The sequence below is a fragment of the Caretta caretta genome, chromosome 8 (genome assembly GCF_965140235.1).
Source record: "Caretta caretta isolate rCarCar2 chromosome 8, rCarCar1.hap1, whole genome shotgun sequence".
Lineage (NCBI taxonomy): Eukaryota > Metazoa > Chordata > Testudines > Cheloniidae > Caretta > Caretta caretta.
Genome location: NC_134213.1, coordinates 56,446,215 through 56,469,262, shown reverse-complemented (window position 1 = coordinate 56,469,262; position 23,048 = coordinate 56,446,215). Strand labels below are relative to the sequence as shown.

The following is a 23,048-nucleotide window of genomic DNA, read 5'->3' as shown; positions in this document are numbered from 1 at the left end:
ACATTCCAAGAAAAGAAACGCAAATATGTACGCTAAAGTCTCCAGGGCCATGACGGAAAGAGACTACTTCAGGGACACAGAGCAGTGTTGTACAAAAATCAAGGCGCTCAGGCAAACGTACCAAAAAGCCAGGGAGGCGAAAGAGCGCTCTGGGTCACAGCCCCATACATGCCGCTTCTACCGTGAGCTGCATGCAATTATGGGGGGTGACAACGCCACCACCCCACCACTGTCCGTGCACACCTGCAAGGGGGAAGTTGTACAGAGCGAGGAGGATGAGTTATTGGAAGACGAAGAGGAGGAGGATGACGACAGTGCACAGGCGGCAAGCGGGAAATCCGTTTTCCCCCCTAGCCAGGAACTATTCTTAATGCCAGACCCAATAGCCTCCCTCCACTCCAAATGCAGGCTCCTGGACCATGACGCTGGAGAAGGCACTTCTGGTGAGTGAGAGCCTGATCAGAGCCACACAGTGGGGGGAAACCCAGCCATGCTGGGCTGTTCGCATTTAGTTTAAAGGGCTCATCCCTGCTCAGAGCCTCATCAGAGCCACACGGTGGGTGTGAGGAGGGAGGTGTTGTGTGAAGCGATCACCCCAGAGAGCCTGCAGGCCGTCCTTTTATATGGCAAACCCACCAGGCATTGCGTACTATGGGAAAGGGGGCCTGGCAATTTGAAAGCATTAAAATGAATGCAGAAGCAGCAGAACCCCGTGTGCCCCTAGGGCTTACCATGGCTGCCTGCAAGCTGAATTCTGTTGCCCAGCCACGTGTGATGGCTTACTCATACCAAAGTGACAGGCACTTCGGTATAAGAAGCAAAATGTGACCTTGTATAGAAATAACATGTGCTGTGTACTATGAATTGCCTGTTTCGCTGAGAAAGTGTCCCCTTTATTCTCTAAAACGTATCGTTCAAAATACTATCCTCCCTTTTTCTCCTACCGCAGGTGCAAATGTTTCAACATGGCCCCATCTACTCCATCCCAGAGGCTGGTCCAGGTTAGAAGGCGGAAAAAACGAACTCGGGACAACATGTTTGCCGAGCTCATGCAGTCCTCTCGCACTGATAGGGACCAGCTGAATACATGGAGGCAAACAATTGCGGAGTCCTGTAAAACGTTAAATGAACACGAAGAGAGGAGGGACGCATGCGATGAGAGCAGGCAGGATGCTATGGTCAAGCTCATGGGGGAGCAAACTGACATGCTCTGCTGTATGGTGGATCTAATGCAGGAAAGGCAACAAGATCACAGACTGCCGCTGCAGCCCCTCTATAACTGCCCTCCTTCCCCCACAAGTTCCATAGCCTCCTCACCCAGACGCCCAAGAACACGGGGATGGGGTGGGGGGGGAGAGGCTACAGGGACCCACAGACTCAACCCCAGAGGATTGCACAAGCTAGCAGAAAGCTGGCATATCCGAAATTTTTATTTGGTTTCTGGACTTGTCCTTCTCTCCTCCTCCACCCCCCTCCCCCAATACCCCCCCCCCCCCGATCTACCTTCTGATTTCTCTCAATGTGTTGTGCAACAAATAAAGAACGGGTTTTAAACAATTGTGACTTTATTTCCTTTCATATATATATAGGGGGCGGGTCACTTTAAGAGAAACAAACAACTGTCACACCGTACTCTGGGCAGTCACGAAACTGGCTTTCAAAGCTTATCTGATGCGCAGCGTGCCCTGATGCACTCTTCTAATCGCCCTGTTGTCTGGCTGTGTGAAATTGCCTCAACCTCCCACCCTGCCATAAGCATCTCCCCCTTACTCTCACAGATATTGTGGAGCACACAACAAGCTGCAATTACAATTGGAATATTGGTTGTGCTGAGATCTAACCGAGTTAGTACACTGCGCCAGCGAGCTTTCAAACATCCAAAAGCACATTCTACCACCATTCTGCGCTTGCTCAGCCTACAGTTGAACTGCTCCTTACTACTGTCCAGGGTGCCTGTGTATGGCTTCATGAGCCATGGCATTAAGGGGTAGGCTGGGTCCCCGAAGATAACTATAGGCATTTCAACATCCCCAACAGTAATTTTCTGGTCTGGGAATTAAGTTCCTTCCTGCAGCTGTTCAAACAAACCAGAGTTCCTGAAGATGCGAGCGTCATGCACCTTTCCCAGCCATCCCACACTGATGTCAGTGAAACGTCCCTTGTGATCCACCAGCCCTTGCAGCACCATGGAAAATTACCCCTTGCGGTTTATGTACTGGCCGCCCCGGGGTTCCGGGGCCAAGATAGGGGTATGCGTTCCATCTATTGCCCCGCCGGAGTCAGGGAACTCCAGTGCATTTAAGCCATCCACAATGGTCTGCACATTTCCCAAAGTCACTACCCTTGATAGCAGCTGGTCAATGATTGCGTTGGCTACTTGCAGCACAGCAGCCCCCACAGTAGATTTGCCCACTCCAAACTGATTCCCGACTGACTGGTAGCTGTCGGGCGTTGCAAGCTTCCACAGGGCTATGGCCACTCGCTTCTCAACTGTGAGGGCTGCTCTCATTTTGGTGTCTTTGCGCTTCAGGGCAGGGGACAGCAAGTCACAAAGTTCCATGAAAGTGGCCCTACGCATATGAAAGTTTTACAGCCACTGGGACTCATCCCATACCTGAAACACTATACGGTCCCACCAGTCTGTGCTTGTTTCCCGGGCCCAGAATCGGCGTTCCACAGCATGAACCTGGCCCAACGCCACCATGATCTCCCAATCACCACATGCCGTGCTTCTAGGAACGTCTGTGTCCATGTCCTCATCACTATCGTAATCACGCTATCATCGCTTCCTTGCCTGGTTTTGCAGGTACTGCACATACTGCTGGATAATGCATGAGGTATTTGCAATGGTCAAAACTGCAGCGGAGATCTGAGCGGGCTCCATGCTAGCCGCGCAATGGCGCCTGCATGGGTAATCCTGGAAAAAGGGCACAAAACGTAGGAGAGCAGAGTGACAGCACAAGAGGTGCCGTTCGGTTCACGATAGCCGAAAAAAGGCAGGAAATGGTTGTCTTCTGTAGCTTTCACGGAGGCAGAAGCCCAGGACAGATAACATGGAGAAGCTCGGTAGCGCGGCAAGAGCAGGAGAGCAGAGTGGAGGTGGAAGCTGTGCTGCTCGGTTCATGATGGCCGAGCAGAGTTGGCAGCGGAAGCAGTCGATGAGGAAGAGAAAGAGTAGATACTTCTAGAGATTACATAGAAAGACTAGAGATAATGCGAGGTGGATTCATAGTAGCAGGAGAGCAGCGGTGCACCGTACTGCACCATCTGCTGAAAGCAGTTTGGTGTCTGCACGCCAAAAAGGCGCAAAACGATTGTCTGCCGTAGCTTTCACAGTAGGAGGAGCGACTGATGACACACACCCAGAAACACTCGCAATAATGTTTTTCCCCATCATGCACTGGGAGCTTAACCCAGAATTCCAATGGGCGGCAGGGACTGCTGGAACTGTGGGATAGCTACGCACAGTGCACCGCTTGGACATTCAATGCTAGCCTTGGTACTATGGATGCACTCAGCCAAATACACATGCTTTCGTGGCGACACACAAGACCAAATGTGTAAAATTGCTTCCGAAAATTCAAATAGAATAATTTCTAAATAATTTCATACTGTAGACGTACCCTAAGACAACATGATTTTAAAAGACTGAATTAATACCATATGACTAATCTCTGGCCATGGCCAGAAAATTTTTAAATGGCTACGGGGTGGCCAACCTGAGCCTGAGAAGGAGCCAGAACTTACCAATATACATTGCTAGAGAGCCACAGTAATACATCAGCAGCCCCTTATCAGTTCCCCCCAAACTACTCCCAGCGCCTCCCACCCACCAGCAGCCCCACCAACCAGCGCCTCCCTCTCCCTCCCCCACCTCCCGATCAGCTGTTTTGTGGCTTGCAGGAGGCTCGGGGGGAGCGAGGGCAAGGCAAACTCAGGGGAGGAGATGGGAAGGGATGGAGTGGGGGCAGGGCCTGTAGCAGAGCCAGAGGTTGAGCAGTGAGCACCCCCCAGCACATTGGAAAGTTGGTGCCTGTAACTCCAGCCCCTAAATCGGTGCCTATATTGACTTCTGAAGAGCCACATGTGGCTCCAGAGCTTCAGGTTGGCCACAATAGGCAAAGGGGTTAGCTAGCTATGGATACAACCTGCACTTGGGTGCACTGCCCAAAAAGTGACAAAAAGGTCAAGGGTTTGCAATGGCAACTGGTTGCAGCATCTAATAATTGCTTAGTGCCATTCATACAACTCCATTTCCCTAAAAAGTGGTTTGTTAAAAGATGCAGAATCCCAAAAAGGGCATTCTTTCCCCATCCGTCCACATGCATGCACATACAACCCTGGCTACATTAGGAAGTTAGTGCTGAAAATGGTTACCAGTGGGTTTCCTTTAACCAGACAAGACAAAAGAATGTTTTCTATGCCATTACTAAGAAAGCATTTTGGAGATTAGAGTGATAGCTATCTTTATGACAAAGCGGTCATATAATTCAACCAATGGACTCAGCAGGGACGTGGCATTTGGATCGTAAAGACCAAACACAACTTTTCAGAAGTTAAATGTACGCATTGTACATCTCTATAGTCTTTCCCGTCAAATATGTAGTTACACAATGTGTTCAAATAAGACTATATTCTTAGAAAAAGTAATTTGTGGAATTATCAGTTGCGGAGTGATTTACAAAGAGCTAGGTATCTTATTTCTGTCATCAAGTTGTGACATTTATTTTACCACTTTAAACTACACAAATACAACCTATCAAAATATATATTTTTAATAGCACCTTTCCCATTCTCTCTCTCTCTCTCTCTCACACACACACACACAAACTACTAATTCTTCCATTGGTTTAATAACAAGAGAACAAACAAAAACCTGTTTATGTACATACATATACACACACACACACACACACACAGAGCCCCCTTAGGTCATCTCATTAACAACAGCCATCCTAGAAAAGCATATAGGCCAGGGGTGGGCAAACTTTTTGGCCCGAGGGCCACATCAGGGAATAGAAATTGTATACTGGGCCATGAATGCTCAGAAAATTGGGGTTGGGGTGCGGGAGGGAATGAGGGATCTGGCTGAGGGTGCAGGCTCTGGGGCGGGGCCAGAAATGAGGAGTTCAGGGTGTGGGAGGGGACTCCAGGCTGGGGAGTAGGAGTGTGGGGGGTGAGGGCTCTGGTTGGGGGTGCAGGCTCTGGGGTGGGGCTGGGGATGAGGAATTTGGGGTGTAGTTGAAGACACTAGGTGGGACCGAAGGGTTTGGGGGCGGGAGGGGGATCAAGGCTGGGGCTGCAGGCTCTGGGATGGGGCTGGGGATGAGGGGTTTGGGGTGCAGGAGGATGCTCCGGGCTGGGATCGAGGGGTTCGGAGGGTGGGAGGGACATCAGGGCTGGGGCAGGGGGTTGCGGCATGGGGAGAAGCTCAGGGGTGCAGGCTCTGGGAGGCACTTACCTCAAGCAGCTCCCAGAAGCAGCGGCATGTCCCTTCTCCGGCTCCTACACAGAGGTGAGGCCAGACGGCTCTGCCCACTGCCCCATCCACAGGCACTGCTCCTGCAGCTCACATTGGAGCACCAGAGAGGGGCCAGGCCACGGCTTCCGGGAGCCACATGGAACGGCCCTCTACCCTGCTCCCCAGCTGGAGCGCCGGAGCAGGGCAAACCCCAGACCCCACTCCCAGCAGGAGCTTGAGGGCTGGCTTAAAACAGCTGGCAAGCCGGATCCGGCCCATGGGCCATACTTTACCCACCCCTGATATAGGCTATTTTGCCAGTTTTGCAACTGTGTTCCAATACCCTTTAACTTCTACTGTTATTTTACTGTTCAAAAATTCAACAAAGTAGTTACACTTATGAAAGGCACTTCAAGATTACATACAAAGAACATATTTTTACCATAGAAACAGCTTTTAGTCATTATCTCTGCATCAGCAGAACACCTCAAAACTACATCTAGAATATAATTTATGAAGACATTAGAAAGAGAAGACTCCATCATTTAATCATTGTCCTAGTAACAGAAGTATGGTTCTTTATGCATGCTTATGATTCTTGAAGATATGATTAGTAATTAGTAACAGTTATGTAAAGTCATTGTTTAAAATAATTGTGTATAAATTAACTGGTGTGATATGTTCAAGAAGACTAAGATCTGTAAAATGCAATCAAAGCTAATTTAAAAAGGCTATTAATGCACCAACTCATTATATAACCTCTGAAGTTGAAACTTCAAATAGAAGTTACATGCCTCAAGAGAAGTCAAACAATGATTGAGCACTTACATATGTTGTCCAATCTCAAAGACCTTTGGAAACAAATTAATCTTTGCATTATACCTGCAAGGCAGGGTAGATACATGGCTGGCGGCACAATTGGGAATCACCAGACATCTACTAGTTAGATGCCAACATGAAAGGCAAGTGGGGGCTGGCTCGCCAGTATATCCATTGGCAAGGTCATGCTGATGGGCAATGGGAAGGTGGTGGGATTCTTACCAAGGTGCTGTCCCTAGACACTACTTGTGGGCCCTCCATCTTATAGACCAGCCCCCTTGCTAGCAAGTGCTTTGATGAACTTAGTCACCTTCCCCACCCCACCAGAAATACACTATATACAATTATAGAAAAGAAGGAGAAGGTGCTTTCTCTCACTGTTTCCTCCATCCTCACCCCACAGCCTCCTGGCTACTGCAAAGAAAGGTGTCTGCTCATCTTTTATTCCCCAGGCCAAGCCTCCTGGCTGCTCAGGAAGCAGTGGGAGTCCACAGGGAGTGGTTGCTTAAATAACTCTGTTGCTGAGGCCCATATATTTCCCAAGACAGCAGATAGAATGAAAGAGAGATGATTGTTTCACTGTTGCCCACAGGGGTTTCCATTAGCACCAATGGGACCAGGAATGATACCACAGAGTACCAAGGGGTAGTGGGTGCCTCCCACCACAAAAATATTTCCCACTACCCCACCACATCAGAGAATTGGAATAGAAGCAGAGGCATTTTGTTCCCTTATTATAGTGTGCGAGCTGTGACTTTGATAGTTATTAGTGAAATACAAGCAGTGATTACCTCAGAGAGCAGGGAGATTCCTGCTGAAATGATCAGCATACAGGGGATACACCAGTGTAACCAAGGCCAGGTCCATACTATAAACTGACATTGGTATAACTATGTGGCTCAGAGGGTGTGAAAAATCCACCTCTGAGCAACACAGTTATACTGACATAAACCCCGGTGTTTATATCAGGAGCCAGAGAAGGTTGATCATAACCAGGCCAGACCCCCAGCTGCCGGGCTAGGGCCAGGAGAGCCTTTGTGCAGGGGGGAGGAGCGGGGGGTCGGGGAGGGGGTCAGTGCATGAATCCTTTCCTTTTCCATGCAATCTCCCCTGCAGGCTTGGACTATGGGCTGGCACTGCTGCCCCCTTTGTCTCCCCTATCCCAACTTTTTCCAGCTGTGTGGACTCAGGCAGGAAGAGGAAGCTAGCCTGGGAAGTCTAGCCCAGACTAGTCTAAAACAGTGGCCTGTAAGAGGGATCCGGCCTGGGCTCCCACCTGTGAGGCCTCCATTTCTGAACAGAAGTAGCTTTAAAAAAAAAAAAAAAAAAAAAGTTTTTTAAATACCAAGCAAATGATCACGGACAATTTCAGAACTTTTCAGCAAACAAAATGCATCAAAGAAAAGCAAGTTCTCTGAAATTTGCCAAGACATACCCTCAACTTCAAGAATAGGCCATCGGTAGGAGAGTCCTCTACCGGTATTACCTCCAAACTATGTACCTTAGATAATGACGAAAAAGACTGTATCATAGAAGAATGGAAAGTGGAACATTCAGCATCAGATTCTTCATTAGAATAAAAAGAGGTGGAAGGAAATGACTGAGCAATTCGGTACCATGAACGGAAACTGGAAAAGAACCCACATGGTAATAAAGTAAGCCCAGGAAGTAAGATTCCACCGGAACCAAGTGATACTGTGCAAATTGTATCTGAAGGTCCAAAACAACCACAGTTAGATCTTCTCTTCAAATGAAACAAGAATGAGTAGAGAAGTTTCAAAATAGAGGTTCGGTTTATATCCATGGGTCAAATACAGTGAAATAATGAATGCAGCTTACTGCTTCCCATGCAGACTTCTTTCATCACCTATTGCTGTACAAAAATTTGTGTTTATTGGTAATGGCTTCAGAAAATTGGAAAAAAGCTATGGCATAGGATGCAGGTTTCCAACAGCATGAAAACAGAATCACAAGAGCTGTCACATGGTACGGGCTTAATTCAAAATCATTCAGTCAAAAGGTGATGGTCTTTCAGTTCAGTTGAAAATTACTGTTGCATATTTTGCTTCAGTGCAGGAGAACTGTATGTATATTGAAGTTGTGGCAGATGTCCTCCGACTCACTGTAGTCCAGGGGATTGCTTAAAGAGGAAAAGAAGAGAGTGACAGCAGCAGCAACGACAACTTCTTGGTACTACTGACTCTAATAGCCAAATACTTGAGTATTGGTAAGAAAGAAAATTGAAAGTGGGCCACGCAATGCAAAATATACCCATTCATCAATACAAAATTCTATCCAAAAAAACCCATTAATGCATAAGCCAAGAAGTGAAAGAGACTAATGTTTTCTCTGCAATGCTTAATGAAACTAAAGACATTAGCAAAGTTGAACAAGTGTCAGTTATGTTGAGATATTATTTGCATAGCATAGTATATGAAAGATTTTTTGGCTTCCATCTTGTCAAGTCACTTAATGTGTTCTTCACATCGTGAAAGAGAGTGCATCGTCACAGTGTTGTACTGATATGCAGAACTGTATTACAATGGTGTTCATTGTTTCAACCACAAGCTCAATTTAGTTATTGTTTATGTATGCAGAGGAAACAAACATGCACTGGATTTTTTCACTATCCTGGAGAAATTGTACACTTTTCTCTTTGGTCAGCTTTACACACTAAATTCACAGCCATTAAGAAAGTACAACCCAAAAATAAAGTCTTGGCATTGAAGAAGCTCTGTGACACTCAATGGGCATACCAAGTTTCTGCTTGTAATGCTGTGAAAAAAGGCAATTTCATCCATTCTTGTGTCATTTGCTATAATATCTCGAGATATATCAAGAGATGACAGGGCAATGGGTTCACAAGGTCTTTAGTTCAGTATTAGTCTGACGTTGCTGTTCTCCTTTGCATGTTAACAAAAATTATTTAACTGCTTAAAGTTCTATCTGACTACCTGCAAGCAGTTGAGTGTGACTTTTCTCAGGCATGCTGATCTGTGGACACCCCAATCAGTGAATTTCTGAACATGAGACATTTGGAAGAGGCATTTGATGAAATATGGAGCAAAGCCATTACCACTGCTTCAGAAATGATTTGAAGCCATCTAAAATGTTGGGAACACACAGCGTAGTGAGGCAGTGTGGCTCCCCGCCACCCCAGAGAGGGTCAAGCCCCTCCAGACACCAGAGTGAGCGGAGCCAGGAAGCTCTGAGCCCACCCCTCAGAGGGACAGGCGGCGACCCGGAAGTAGAAAGGCAGGCCCTCAGAGCTCACTGAAGAGCAGCCACCAGGGAGGCCAGACGCAGCCAGCCTAGCCAGAGACTGCGAAAACCCCGCGGCCCCAGACAGGCCAAGACTGACTTGACCTACGCCCACTATCCAGGGGAGTTGCTGGACCTGCCCTGCGCCCGCTATCCAGGGGAGCTGCCGAACCTGCCGCTTGCCCACTACCCCGAGGAACCCATGGTGCTGCACATCCCAGAGAACACCGCGGTGACCCAGGTTCCAGAAGGAGGGGAGTTAGGAAGTAGCCCAGGGACAGCCGACCCTAGTCTGGCTGTAACTCTGGCAGAACCCATGTCAGTGTGTTGCGGTCAGGATCCCCACTGACCCAGCAGCGAGTCATTTGCCTCTGCTAGGGCCCAGGGCTGGGACGCAGTGGAGTGGGAGGGCCTGCGTCCCCCCTGCCACCCAACTCGTGGGTGGCAGCCTCCCCCTCTTCCAGGTCCTTGGAGGCCTGGGCTAATTCACATATGCTGTGTTGCTCAGCCTCTGCTTGAGGGCCTAAGCTATTTACTGTTTGTTGCCCCGCCCTGACCCCAGGGCCTGGGCCTGCCTAATCTTGAACTGTTTGCTCTGTCCCAGCCTGAGGGCCTGAGCTACTGACTATTTGGTGCCCTGCCCTGACTCAGGGCCCGGGCCTATGGTGCTCATTCCAGTTACCGCAAGGGTTGCCAAGGGAGATTCCGGTGACCGGACAAATTCCCCAAAGTCAACTGTGTGTAGCGAGCCGGTGTGGCTCCCCACCGCCCCGGAAAGGGTCAAGCCCCAGCTAGCCCCTTTACAACAGTTATGTACAAAAGTTGCTTAAAAAACTTCAGGAATACATTTCAACTGAAGGACAGACAAAGGAGACTTCAGGACAAACTCCTTTTTGTCAGAGATTGATTAAATTACTGGAGAGAACTTCAGATAAGATGTTCTGAAAATAAAATTTGTTCTTGATGGTGTCAATTGCCTTCACCCAAAGTATGTAAAATTAAAACACTAGAATCATAGAACACTATGGATGTGATATAGACATTGTGAAGACAGAGGTAAACCTCTTGCAAAAGTAACTGAATGCTATGAAGAAGAGAAAAAGTCCAAGACTGACAGTTTGCTGCAGCTGCTAATTTCTTTGGATAAATACAAATTTGCCTTCCACAAGCTGCATAAATTCTGTGTAATTGGTACAAGTATTCCTCCATCAAATGCTGCATATGAAAGGGCATTCTCATGTCTTCAATGGGTGAAAGACTAGCTGAGGAACTGCATGACAAGTGACCAGGTAAGGGACTTGGATGTCATGACTATTGAAAAAAAGTTGTCCGAGTCTCTGCAGCTGGAGAGAGTTGTCGACAGATTTACTGCTGCTTTCAACAGGCATATCAAGCTTCAATATGGTAAGTAAATTGTGACCAACATTATTTATCCCCATTTTATAAAGTGTATATGTAGAAAAATCCATGCTCCCTTAATAATAGTCTTTACCACCCCTTTGCCACCCCAAACTAATTATTCTAGCACTGCCCCTGAATGGGACTGATCAGGGTCTTTTTAATTTCTCTACTGCAGGTTGGGGAATGTACCAACCATGAGGCACCAGAGCAATGTGCCTGCAAATACTGGAGTTTGTCTACAAACAAAAGATGTACCTAATGGTATAACCTCCCTCACATGGGCACAGTTATACCAGTGTAAAGGTGCTTAGACCAGTACATCTTAGGGTATGTCTACACTACGGAATAAGGTCGAATTTATAGAAGTCGGTTTTTTAGAAATCGGTTTTATATATTCGAGTGTGTGTGTCCCCACAGAAAATGCTCTAAGTGCATTAAGTGCATTAACTCGGCGGAGCGCTTCCACAGTACCGAGGCTAGAGTCGACTTCCGGAGCGTTGCACTGTGGGTAGCTATCCCACAGTTCCCGCAGTCTCCGCTGCCCATTGGAATTCTGGGTTGAGATCCCAATGCCTGATGGGGCTAAAACATTGTCGCGGGTGGTTCTGGGTACATATCGTCAGGCCCCCGTTCCCTCCCTCCCTCCGTGAAAGCAAGGGCAGACAATCATTTCGCGCCTTTTTTCCTGAGTTACCTGTGCAGACGCCATACCACTGCAAGCATGGAGCCCGCTCAGGTAACCGTCACCCTATGTCTCCTGGGTGCTGGCAGACGCGGTACGGCATTGCTACACAGTAGCAGCAACCCCTTGCCTTGTGGCAGCAGACGGTACAGTACGACTGGTAGCCGTCATCGTCATGTCCGAGGTGCTCCTGGCCACGTTGGCTGGGAGCACCTGGGCAGACATGGGTGCAGGGACTAAATTTGGAGTGACTTGACCAGGTCATTCTCTTTAGTCCTGCCTGCAGTCAGTCCTATTGAACCGTCTTATGGTGAGCGGGCAGGCGATACGGACTGCTAGCAGTCGTACTGTACCATCTTCTGCCGAGCAGCCATGAGATGTGGATGGCATGCAGTCCTTCTGCACCGTCTGCTGCCAGCCAAAGATGTAAAAGATAGATGGAGTGGATCAAAACAAGAAATAGACCAGATCTGTTTTGTACTCATTTGCTTCCCCCCCTCCCCTGCCTAGGGGACTCATTCTTCTAGATCACACTGCAGTCACTCACAGAGAAGGTGCAGCGAGGTAAATCTAGCCATGTATCAATCAGAGGCCAGGCTAACCTTCTTGTTCCAATAAGGACAATAACTTAGGTGCACCATTTCTTATTGGAACCCTCCGTGAAGTCCTGCCTGAAATACTCCTAGATGTAAAGCCACCCCCTTTGTTGATTTTAGCTCCCTGAAGCCAACCCTGTAAGCGCCCCTCCCGGCGTCAGAGCAACGGCAAACAATCGGGCATCTGAGAGTGCTGTCCAGAGCAGTCACAATGGAGCACTCTGATGGGGCTAAAACGTTGTCGCGGGTGGTTCTGGGTACGTATCGTCAGGCCCCCGTTCCCTCCCTCCCTCCGTGAAAGCAAGGGCAGACAATCATTTCGCGCCTTTTTTCCTGAGTTACCTGTGCAGACGCCATACCACGGCAAGCATGGAGCCCGCTCAGGTAACCGTCACCCTATGTCTCCTGGGTGCTGGCAGACGCGGTACGGCTTTGCTGCACAGTAGCAGCAACCATTGCCTTCTGGCAGCAGACAGTGCAATACGACTGGTAGTCGTCCTCGTCGTGTCCGAGGTGCTCCTGGCCACGTCGGCTGGGAGTGCCTGGGCAGACATGGGCGCAGGGACTAAATTTGGAGTGACTTAACCAGGTCATTCTCTTTAGTCCTGCAGTCAGTCCTATTGAACCGTCTTATGGTGAGCGGGCAGGCGATACGGACTGCTAGCAGTCGTATTGTACCATCTTCTGCCAGGCAGGCAAGAGATGGGGATGCCTAGCAGTCGTACTGTACCATCTTCTGCCGAGCAGCCATGAGATGTGGATGGCATGCAGTCCTTCTGCACCGTCTGCTGCCAGCCAAAGATGTAAAAGATAGATGGAGTGGATCAAAACAAGAAATAGACCAGATTTGTTTTGTACTCATTTGCCTCCTCCCCTGTCTAGGGGACTCATTCCTCTAGGTCACACTGCAGTCACTCACAGAGAAGGTGCAGCGAGGTAAATCTAGGCATGTATCAGTCAGAGGCCAGGCTAACCTCCTTGTTCCAATAAGAACAATAACTTAGGTGCACCATTTCTTATTGGAACCCTCCGTGAAGTCCTGCCTGAAATACTCCTTGATGTACAGGCACCCCCTTTGTTGATTTTAGCTCCCTGAAGCCAACCCTGTACGCCGTGTCGTCAGTCGTCCCTCCCTCCGTCAGAGCAACGGCAGACAATCGTTCTGCGCCTTTTTTCTGTGCGGACGCCATACCAAGGCAAGCATGGAGGCCGCTCAGCTCACTTTGGCAATTAGGAGCACATTAAACACCACACGCATTATCCAGCAGTATATGCAGCACCAGAACCTGGCAAAGCGATACCGGGCGAGGAGGCGACGTCAGCGCGGTCACGTGAGTGATCAGGACATGGACACAGATTTCTCTGAAAGCATGGGCCCTGCCAATGCATGCATCATGGTGCTAATGGGGCAGGTTCATGCTGTGGAACGCCGATTCTGGGCTCGGGAAACAAGCACAGACTGGTGGGACCGCATAGTGTTGCGGATCTGGGACGATTCCCAGCGGCTGCGAAACTTTCGCATGCGTAAGGGCACTTTCATGGAACTTTGTGACTTGCTTTCCCCTGCCCTGAGGCGCATGAATACCAAGATGAGAGCAGCCCTCACAGTTGAGAAGCGAGTGGCGATAGCCCTGTGGAAGCTTGCAACGCCAGACAGCTACCGGTCAGTTGGGAATCAATTTGGAGTGGGCAAATCTACTGTGGGGGCTGCTGTGATGCAAGTAGCCCACGCAATCAAAGATCTGCTGATATCAAGGGTAGTGACCCTGGGAAATGTGCAGGTCATAGTGGATGGCTTTGCTGCAATGGGATTCCCTAACTGTGGTGGGGCTATAGACGGAACCCATATCCCTATCTTGGCACCGGAGCACCAAGCCGCCGAGTACATAAACCGCAAGGGGTACTTTTCGATAGTGCTGCAAGCTCTGGTGGATCACAAGGGACGTTTCACCAACATTAACGTGGGATGGCCGGGAAAGGTGCATGATGCGCACATCTTCAGGAACTCTGGTCTGTTTCAAAAGCTGCAGGAAGGGACTTTATTCCCAGACCAGAAAATAACTGTTGGGGATGTTGAAATGCCTATATGTATCCTTGCGGACCCAGCCTACCCCTTAATGCCATGGCTCATGAAGCCGTACACAGGCAGCCTGGACAGTAGTCAGGAGCTGTTCAACTACAGGCTGAGCAAGTGCAGAATGGTGGTAGAATGTGCATTTGGACGTTTAAAGGCGCGCTGGCGCAGTTTACTGACTCGCTTAGACCTCAGCAAAACCAATATTCCCACTGTTATTACTGCTTGCTGTGTGCTCCACAATATCTGTGAGAGTAAGGGGGAGACGTTTATGGCGGGGTGGGAGGTTGAGGCAAATCGCCTGGCTGCTGGTTACGCGCAGCCAGACACCAAGGCGGTTAGAAGAGCACAGGAGGGCGCGGTACGCATCAGAGAAGCTTTGAAAACCAGTTTCATGACTGGCCAGGCTACGGTGTGAAAGTTCTGTTTGTTTCTCCTTGATGAAACCCCCCGCCCCTTGGTTCACTCTACTTCCCTGTAAGCTAACCACCCGCCCCTCCTCCCTTCAATCACCGCTTGCAGAGGCAATAAAGTCATTGTTGCTTCACATTCATGCATTCTTTATTCATTCATCACACAAATAGGGGGATGACTACCAAGGTAGCCCAGGAGGGGTGGTGGAGGAGGGAAGGAAAATGCCACACAGCACTTTAAGCACAGCACTTTAAAAGTTTACAACTTTAAAATTTATTGAATGACAGCCTTCTTTTTTTGGGGCAATCCTCTCTGGTGGAGTGGCTGGTTGGCCGGAGGCCCCCCCACCGCGTTCTTGGGCGTCTGGGTGTGGAGGCTATGGAACTTGGGGAGGAGGGCGGTTGGTTACAGAGGGGCTGCAGTGGCAGTCTGTGCTCCAGCTGCCTTTGCTGCAGCTCAACCATACACTGGAGCATACTGGTTTGGTCCTGCAGCAGCCTCAGCATTGAATCCTGCCTCCTCTCATCACGCTGCCGCCACATTTGAGCTTCAGCCTTGTCTTCAGCCCGCCACTTACTCTCTTCAGCCCGCCACCTCTCCTCCCAGTCATTTTGTGCTTTCCTGCACTCTGACATTATTTGCCTCCACGCATTCGTCTGTGCTCTGTCAGTGTGGGAGGACAGCATGAGCTCGGAGAACATTTCATCGCGAGTGCGTTTTTTTTTTTCTTTCTAAGCTTCACTAGCCTCTGGGAAGGAGAAGATCCTGTGATCATTGAAACACATGCAGCTGGTGGAGAAAAAAAAAGGGACAGCGGTATTTAAAGAGACACATTTTATAAAACAGTGGCTACACTCTTTCAGGGTAAACCTTGCTGTTAACATTACATACATAGCACCTGTGCTTTCGTTACAAGGTCGCATTTTGCCTCCTCCCACCGCGTGACTACCCCCTCAACCTTCCCCCCTCCCTGTGGCTAACAGCGGGGAACATTTCTGTTTAGCCACAGGCAAACAGCCCAGCAGGAATGGGCTCCTCTGAGTGTCCCCTGAAGAAAAGCACTCTATTTCAACCAGGTGACCATGAATTATATCTCACTCTCCTGAGGATAACACAGAGAGATAAAGAATGGATGTTGTTTGAATGCCAGCAAACATACACTGCAATGCTTTGTTGTACAATGATTCCCGAGTACGTGTTACTGGCCTGGAGTGGTAAAGTGTCCTACCATGAAGGACGCAATAAGGCTGCCCTCCCCAGAAACCTTTTGCAAAGGCTTTAGGACTACATCTAGGAGAACCGCAAATGCCAGGGCAAAGTAATCCTTTCACATGCTTGCTTTTAAATCATGTATAGTATTTTAAAAGGTACACTCACCAGAGGTCCCTTCTCCGCCTGCTGCGTCCAGGAGGCAGCCTTGGGTGGGTTCGGGGGGTACTGGCTCCAGGTCTAGGGTGAGAAACAGTTCCTGGCTGTCGGGAAAACTGGTTTCTCCGCTTGCTTGCTGTGAGCTATCTACAACCTCCTCCTCCTCATCATCATCTTCGTCCCCAAAACCTGCTTCCGTATTGCCTCCATCTCCATTGAAGGAGTCAAACAACACGGCTGGGGTAGTGGTGGCTGAACCCCCTAAAATGGCATGCAGCTCATCATAGAAGCGGCATGTTTGGGGCTCTGACCCGGAGCAGCTGTTTGCCTCTCTGGTTTTCTGGTAGGCTTGCCTCAGCTCCTTCAGTTTCACGCGGCACTGCTTCGGGTCCCTGTTATGGCCTCTGTCCTTCATGCCCTGGGAGATTTTCACAAAGGTTTTGGCATTTCGAAAACTGGAACGGAGTTCTGATAGCACGGATTCCTCTCCCCAAACAGCGATCAGATCCCGTACCTCCAGTTCGGTCCATGCTGGAGCTCTTTTGTGATTCTGGGACTCCATCATGGTCACCTGTGCTGATGAGCTCTGCATGGTCACCTGCAGCTTGCCACGCTGGCCAAACAGGAAATGAGATTCAAAAGTTCACGGTTCTTTTCCTGTCTACCTGGCCAGTGCATCTGAGTTGAGAGTGCTGTCCAGAGCGGTCACAATGGAGCACTCTGGGATAGCTCCCGGAGGCCAATACCATCGAATTGTGTCCACAGTACCCCAAATTCGAGCCGGCAACGTCGATTTAAGCACTAATCCACTTGTCAGGGGTGGAGTAAGGAAATCGATTTTAAGAGCCCTTTAAGTCGAAATAAAGGGCTTCATTGTGTGGATGGGTGCAGGTTTACATCGATTTAACGCTGCTAAATTCGACCTAAAGTCCTAGTGTAGACCAGGGCTTATTCTCATACAAGAAGGGGAATAAGCTATACCAGTATAAGGTATATTCATACTAGTTTAACTGCATCCACAGGTTGTACTAGTATAACTATATATGTTTAAAAAACAAAAACCCAACCTGTAACTGACAGTTGTACAAATAAAAAACTAAAGACCTCTATGACTAGGTCTCATTAACAAAACTTCACTGGAGGACACACGAATGATTATCTTTACAACTATAAAGGCCTGGCCTTTTAAAAAATTATTATTGAAGAAAGTTTAATTCCTGCAGAAATTGTAGGCCCCTTCATTTGCAAGCCCATAGTTTCCCTGCTAACAGGGATGAGAAAGCAAGTTGACCTTTCAACTCTTGGATAGAAATGTAACAATATCCCAAGACCAGTGAGACAAGAATGGTTGATCGACTAAGACTACACGAATTCCTGGATGTCGGCCATTTATGCTAATCATGCCTCCTTTTTCCAAGAGCGGACAGATGTGTATCAGCATGCTTAGGGGACTATTTTAAAAATTGTTAGCATTACAGCATTATTTTATTTCATCTGCTGATAAGAATGTCAGAGAGATGCTACACTGAAGAAGCCATTCTTTGTTCCCACACATTTGTACTCTGTTCCCCACTCTGCTCTCCGCTGACCAACCTAGATCAGTCCAGTACCTTCCTAATCCGAGAGGGAAATCAGGGTGTTTTCTTTCAAGATACATAAAGAAGAAATAGATGGGAATTGATCTGAACAGAGGTGTACTGAGAGAGGCTAGAATAGTACATTACTGAGTTCATATATTGCTAAATATATTATATGTAATATAATATTACTAGGACTCATCATTGCATGTTAATCCAAGTAATATAACACAGCACTACAGTACAATGTATATTAAACATGATGAAACAAGTTAAGTTTTAAAGCACGTCTTCTACCCTTTTATTTGTAATTTTAAATCAATCACTTCAGTTTTGGTTACACTTAAAGAATAGTGTAATGCACACTGAAAACTAAACAGGCACACTGCGATAACTCTTCTAATAATAATCCTGTACTAACATTTACAACTGGTCTTTACCATTCTGTTTTCCTACTTAGAGAAGTGGGTGTTGAAATATCAATTAAAATTTGGGTGTAACTATATACAAAAAAATAATTACAGCAATGAAATTCCACCATGGCAGACAAGAGATTAGTATCTATACGAAAAAAGAAGCAATAGTTTGTGAAGCATTTACAGATGATGTTTGATCTCAGATAGGCACACATAGCTCCCACTGATGTGAATGCTAGATGTTCAATTCATATCCAAGGGCACAAGTTATCCAGTACCATTTATGTACAGGTATTAGCTTTATTATGGAGGTGCCAGCTAAACTTCATACTCAAGGCTGAGCTAAGGTTTACACTTGAAGCAGGAATTCAACCTCTTATGAAAAATGATGCATCTTCCCTAAAGTTATATCAGTTTAATTATAGGATGATTTTTTTCTGAGAATTTACAAGCAAATCTTTTATAAATTAACGGTAATTCTAAAATATTGGTCCTTAAAGATAGACATTTTCCTTTGTCCTTAATGAACTTAACAAAATTCTCTCAACTGCCCATAAAATAAAAAGCCCACTGAAATCTTGTCCATAGGCCACACTTGAGGTGGTTTTTTGTTGTTTTTTAAAAAAAAAAGATTCGTAGTCACTCTCTCTGGTCCCGTCCCATCTGCTCCGATTCCGCCACTACCACCAACACCTATATTCTTCATGCCTGAAAGTTTCTCCTTTAGCAGAGGCTACATTAAGATACAGTCAAGGTTGAGAGTACATCAGTAATTTAGGGTTCAGCACATTACAGCGTTGTTGTGATTATCCCCCAGAATAAGCATAATAAACCCAGAAATTCCAAGTTAAGGTTACTCTGAAAAGAAAACCAAATTTGTTGCATGGGTGTCATAACTCCATTTTCATATGTTAACCTTAATTCTGCCTTGTAGTGACACCATGAGGGCGAAAATAAATATTTAAAAATCAGTATAATCTAACACAAGACCACAAACACTGAAATGCCTTAATGGTAATTATATGATTAAACACCCAATAAAATTGAGAAGTCCAAAAGGACCGCAAGGCTTTATAGAAGTTTAACAATCTAAGGGCAGACACCCTTAATAGCGGGGGATGTTTTAGAGGAGATTAGTTCTTCAGTATTCTTCTACATTCCTGATCACAATTGTTCTGAATTTTTAAATCTAAATTTTAAATTTAGCCAGCCCCCAAATCCCTGATCATCCACAACCACCACCAATAAAAAAAAAAAAAAATAGTATTTCTCTTCAACACTACACTTCTGAGAAATCCAGTAGCACATCTGAAACTATTATTAAGAAAGCCCCCCAGATGATATCGGATAGTGGGGAATACAAAATATTGATCCAGAGATTCAATAGCACAAGATTTCTTTATTATATTCCTTCTCCTGAAGGGGAAAAACGGAAGCTGGCACATTTTGCCTGGTGCATTAAGATCTAGAAACTTCCTGTTAATTTTCACAACTTACTGGCAGTGAAATATACTGATCAGTATTCTCTAGAGTGCAGCAACATTTCCAGTCTGTCTCTTAAACAGCTCATCCCTGCATTAGCAAACATTTGAGTTTGACAGTTATGTTCTTACAGTTGCTTAATTAGCATTTGCGCGCGCGCACACAAACCCCCCGCCCCGGAATATGCAACGACAAACCAGAGATGGGCAAATTGCCACTGTTAACATTAACCAAAAACAGGCAATGCTCCTGTTTTAGATGTCAAGAGAACAATTACTGCATTATTTGTTAAAGAATTAAAAATTGTGCCCGTCATTCCTAAGGCTGTTTTATGGCTTCTAAAGGACTTTGACAGTAGCACGTTTTTAAAACCAGGTGATTTCAAGTTTGATATTTCTCTTTTTCTTCTGTGTATTAATAGGCATCAGACTAATTACAATAACATTTCATAAAAAGGGAGAAGTTACACACAACGCCTTTATTAAAACATAACGCCATTCTCACTAACAGAGCTCAAATTTATTCTGATGATCCTGTATGCCCTTTAACATACCCAGGATGCATTAGTATGCAGCCTTTTCGATCCATTCTGTTCTTTTCCATATAAAAAATCCTTGGTGTCATTACCCTACCCCAAAAATTGTTTTGATCCCTCTTTCCAATATCTTCTCCAACTCACAGACAGAATTATCATAAATTGGCTTACTCCACTTACAATGCGCCTTGACTGTATTATCACCTGCTTTTAAAGTGACCCCAAATTCCTTTAAATTCACAAGGATGCTAATTTTCACTAGTTTTCATATTTCATCATCACGGCAAATCCCAAAGGGACATGGCTTCCTTGCAGATCAAGCACCACCTGGATCAATCTCTGTCTCGGTTCGTAAGGTGGTCTAGCTGTATATTCAATTTACATCCAGCACTGGCAATCTTCTTAGTCCAAAGTTTAGCGCTCACATGATCACTGGCCATGTAGTGAAATTCCTTGGTAAACTCACTTTAGGATTCACTGTTCTTAGCAATTGGGCACGTCTACACTGGCAAAGTTACAGCGCTGGCAGTTACAACGCCACTCAGAGAACGCAGAAGAAAAACGCTGTTGTACCTTCACACTGACAGCTGCCTGCAGAATAGCGTGTTCACACTTGTGGCACTTGCAGTGCTATTTGGAACGGTGCACTCTGGTCAGCTATCCCACAGAGCATCTCTTTCTCTTTTGCTACTAAGACTTGGTGGAAGGCGGAGGGGGTCGCAGGGCATCCTGGGTCCAGTCTTAATGCCCTGTGCTGCATTGCTTCAAATCCCAGCAATCCCTGTGCTTCCATCCGCATTTGGCACCATCTTTCAACCTGTTGTGTATTACACAACCTGCCTCTTTCAGGCTGCAGGAATGGATTCCAAACTGCTGACCAGTATGCTGCTCGTTCTGACCAACATGTCACGAGTGGCAGTGGAGTTATTCCTTAAACTACAAAGGCAAGAGGAGTGAGACGTTGATCTCACCATGCAAAGCAGCTACAACACGAGATTTCTTGTGGCATTCACAGAGGTGCTGACCACAGTGGAATGCTGCTTTTGGGTTCAGGAAACAAGCACTGAGTGGTGGGATCACATCGTGATGCACATCTGAGATGATGAGCAGTGGCTGCACAACCTTTGCATGAAGAAAGCCACATTCATGGGACTGTGTGATGAGCTCACTTCAGCCCTGTGGCACAAGGACACGAGAATGAGAGCTGCCCTGTCGCTGGAGAAGCGGGTGGCGATTGTACTGTGGAAGCTGGCTACTCCAGACTGTTACCAATCAGTTGCTAAACAGTTTGGAGTGGGAAAGTCGACCATTGGAGTAGTGTTCATGGAAGTGTGCAGAGCCATTAATCGCATCCTCCAAAAGACAGTGACTCTGGGCAATGTGCGTGACATTGTGGATAGCTTGGCACAAATGGGTTTCCCTAACTGCAGAGGGGCGAAAGATGGCACACACATTCCAATTCTGGCACCAGACCACGTAGCCACAGAGTACATTAATCGCAAAGGGTATTTCTCAGTGGTCCTCCAGGTGCTTGTGGAACACTGTGGCCATTTCATGGATGTTAACGCAGGGCGGTCTGGAAAGGTGCATGACGCATGCATCTTTCGGAACCCTGGCCTGTTCAAGTAGATGTAAGCAGGGACTTTCTTCCCGGACCAGAAGATCACCGTAGGGGAAGTCAAACTGCCCACTGTGATCCTGGGAGACCCTGCCTACCCCTTAATACTGTGGCTTATGAAGCCATACATGGGGCAACTTGACAGCAGCAAGGAGTGGTTCAACAGGCTGAGCAAGTGCAGAATGACTGTTGAGTGTGTTTTTGGCCATTTAAAACCCGCTGGCAATGCTTGTATAGGAAGCTGGACATGGCCGATGACAATATCCGTATGCTCATAGCCGTGTGCTGTATGCTCCATAATATTTGTGAAGAGAAGGGTGAAAGCTCAGCGGCTGGAGGCTGAGTTTGAACAGCCAGAGACCAGGGCTATTTGAAGGGCACAGCGCGGGCCCATAAGGATCAGGGATGCCTCGAGGCTGCAATCTGAAGCTGAAAGCCACTAATATTTGCTGCTATGCTCGGAACTGCAGTGCTTGTAATGCTAAGAGGTGACTGGTGCACATGATGCAATAAGGGGGTTTAACATAATTGCATGTTGCTTTGCAGTGCTCTTTTTGCTTTCAATTAATAGAATAAAGATTGTTTTCAAACCAACACAATTATTTTATTAAAAGACAACAACCGGAGGAGCGAGTCAAATGACAAAAATACATGAGCAGGGAGGGGGAGGGGGGAAAAGGAAGGTCCAGAGGAGATGGGGTCCTGGGACAGCTACATATTTGTGTATGTCCAGGGATCATACCCAACCTTCTCCTTTGGAGTACAATGCAGTAGGTGCTGTACTTCAGCAGGGCCAAACTGCAGAGGGATGGGTGTTGAGTGCAGTGGGTAGTGCAAGTCCACACTGCTGGACTGTGAGGAGGGAGGAGTGGAATGCTGAGGGTAGAGAGTGGAGTCAGGAGGTTGAGGTGTGTGTGTGTGTGTGTGTAAGGCATGGGGCGCATGGGAAAGAGTTTTGTGACAGCAGCTGTAGAGGAGGATGGGCATGGAACTGCTCGGCTTGACGAGCTAGTATTGCCTGGTGCATGTCTGCTTGGCACTCCATGATGTTTACAAGCCGCTCCGTGGCTTCATTGTGGCGTGCTGCGTTCACCTTTCAGTCCCTCTCCTTGCTGTCCCGCCACTCCTTCAATTCCTGTTTCTCAGCAGCAGAGTGCATCATAACCTCACGCAGAAAGTCCTCCTTAGTTCTTCGTGGTCACTTTCTAATTCTGCGCAGCCATTCTGCCACCAGTAAGAGAGGCTGACCTCCCAAGATCATCTCTGTGAAGTCTAAATGCAACACTTTAAAGAAGAAGTATTGTTTGCAACACAGACAACACTGATTCAGTGCTTTAAAACACG

General features: G+C 47.2%; 2 protein-coding genes across 4 annotated transcripts in view; both read right to left on the bottom strand.

Annotated features, from left to right (window-relative positions):
* RNF2 (ring finger protein 2) overlaps window positions 1-23,048 on the bottom strand; it is a 64,125-nt gene that overhangs the window by 31,674 nt on the left and 9,403 nt on the right. The gene's annotated exons all lie outside the window — the stretch shown is intronic.
* LOC142073062 (uncharacterized) lies at window positions 14,958-16,668 on the bottom strand. The gene is made up of 2 exons (XM_075131954.1): window positions 16,086-16,668; window positions 14,958-15,497 (listed from the first exon to the last, which is right to left on the bottom strand). The coding sequence occupies exons 1-2, from the start codon at window positions 16,666-16,668 to the stop codon at window positions 15,343-15,345; spliced, it is 738 nt and encodes a 245-aa protein (XP_074988055.1). The 3' UTR covers window positions 14,958-15,342.

Coding starts and splice junctions, on each gene's coding strand:
- LOC142073062 (XM_075131954.1), bottom strand. CDS start 16,668: ATGCAGAGCTCATCAGCACAGGTGACCATGATGGAGTCCCAGAATCAC. Junction 15,498..16,085: donor AGGCGGAGAAGGGACCTCTG/GTGAGTGTACCT, acceptor TTTCTCCACCAG/CTGCATGTGTTTCAATGATC.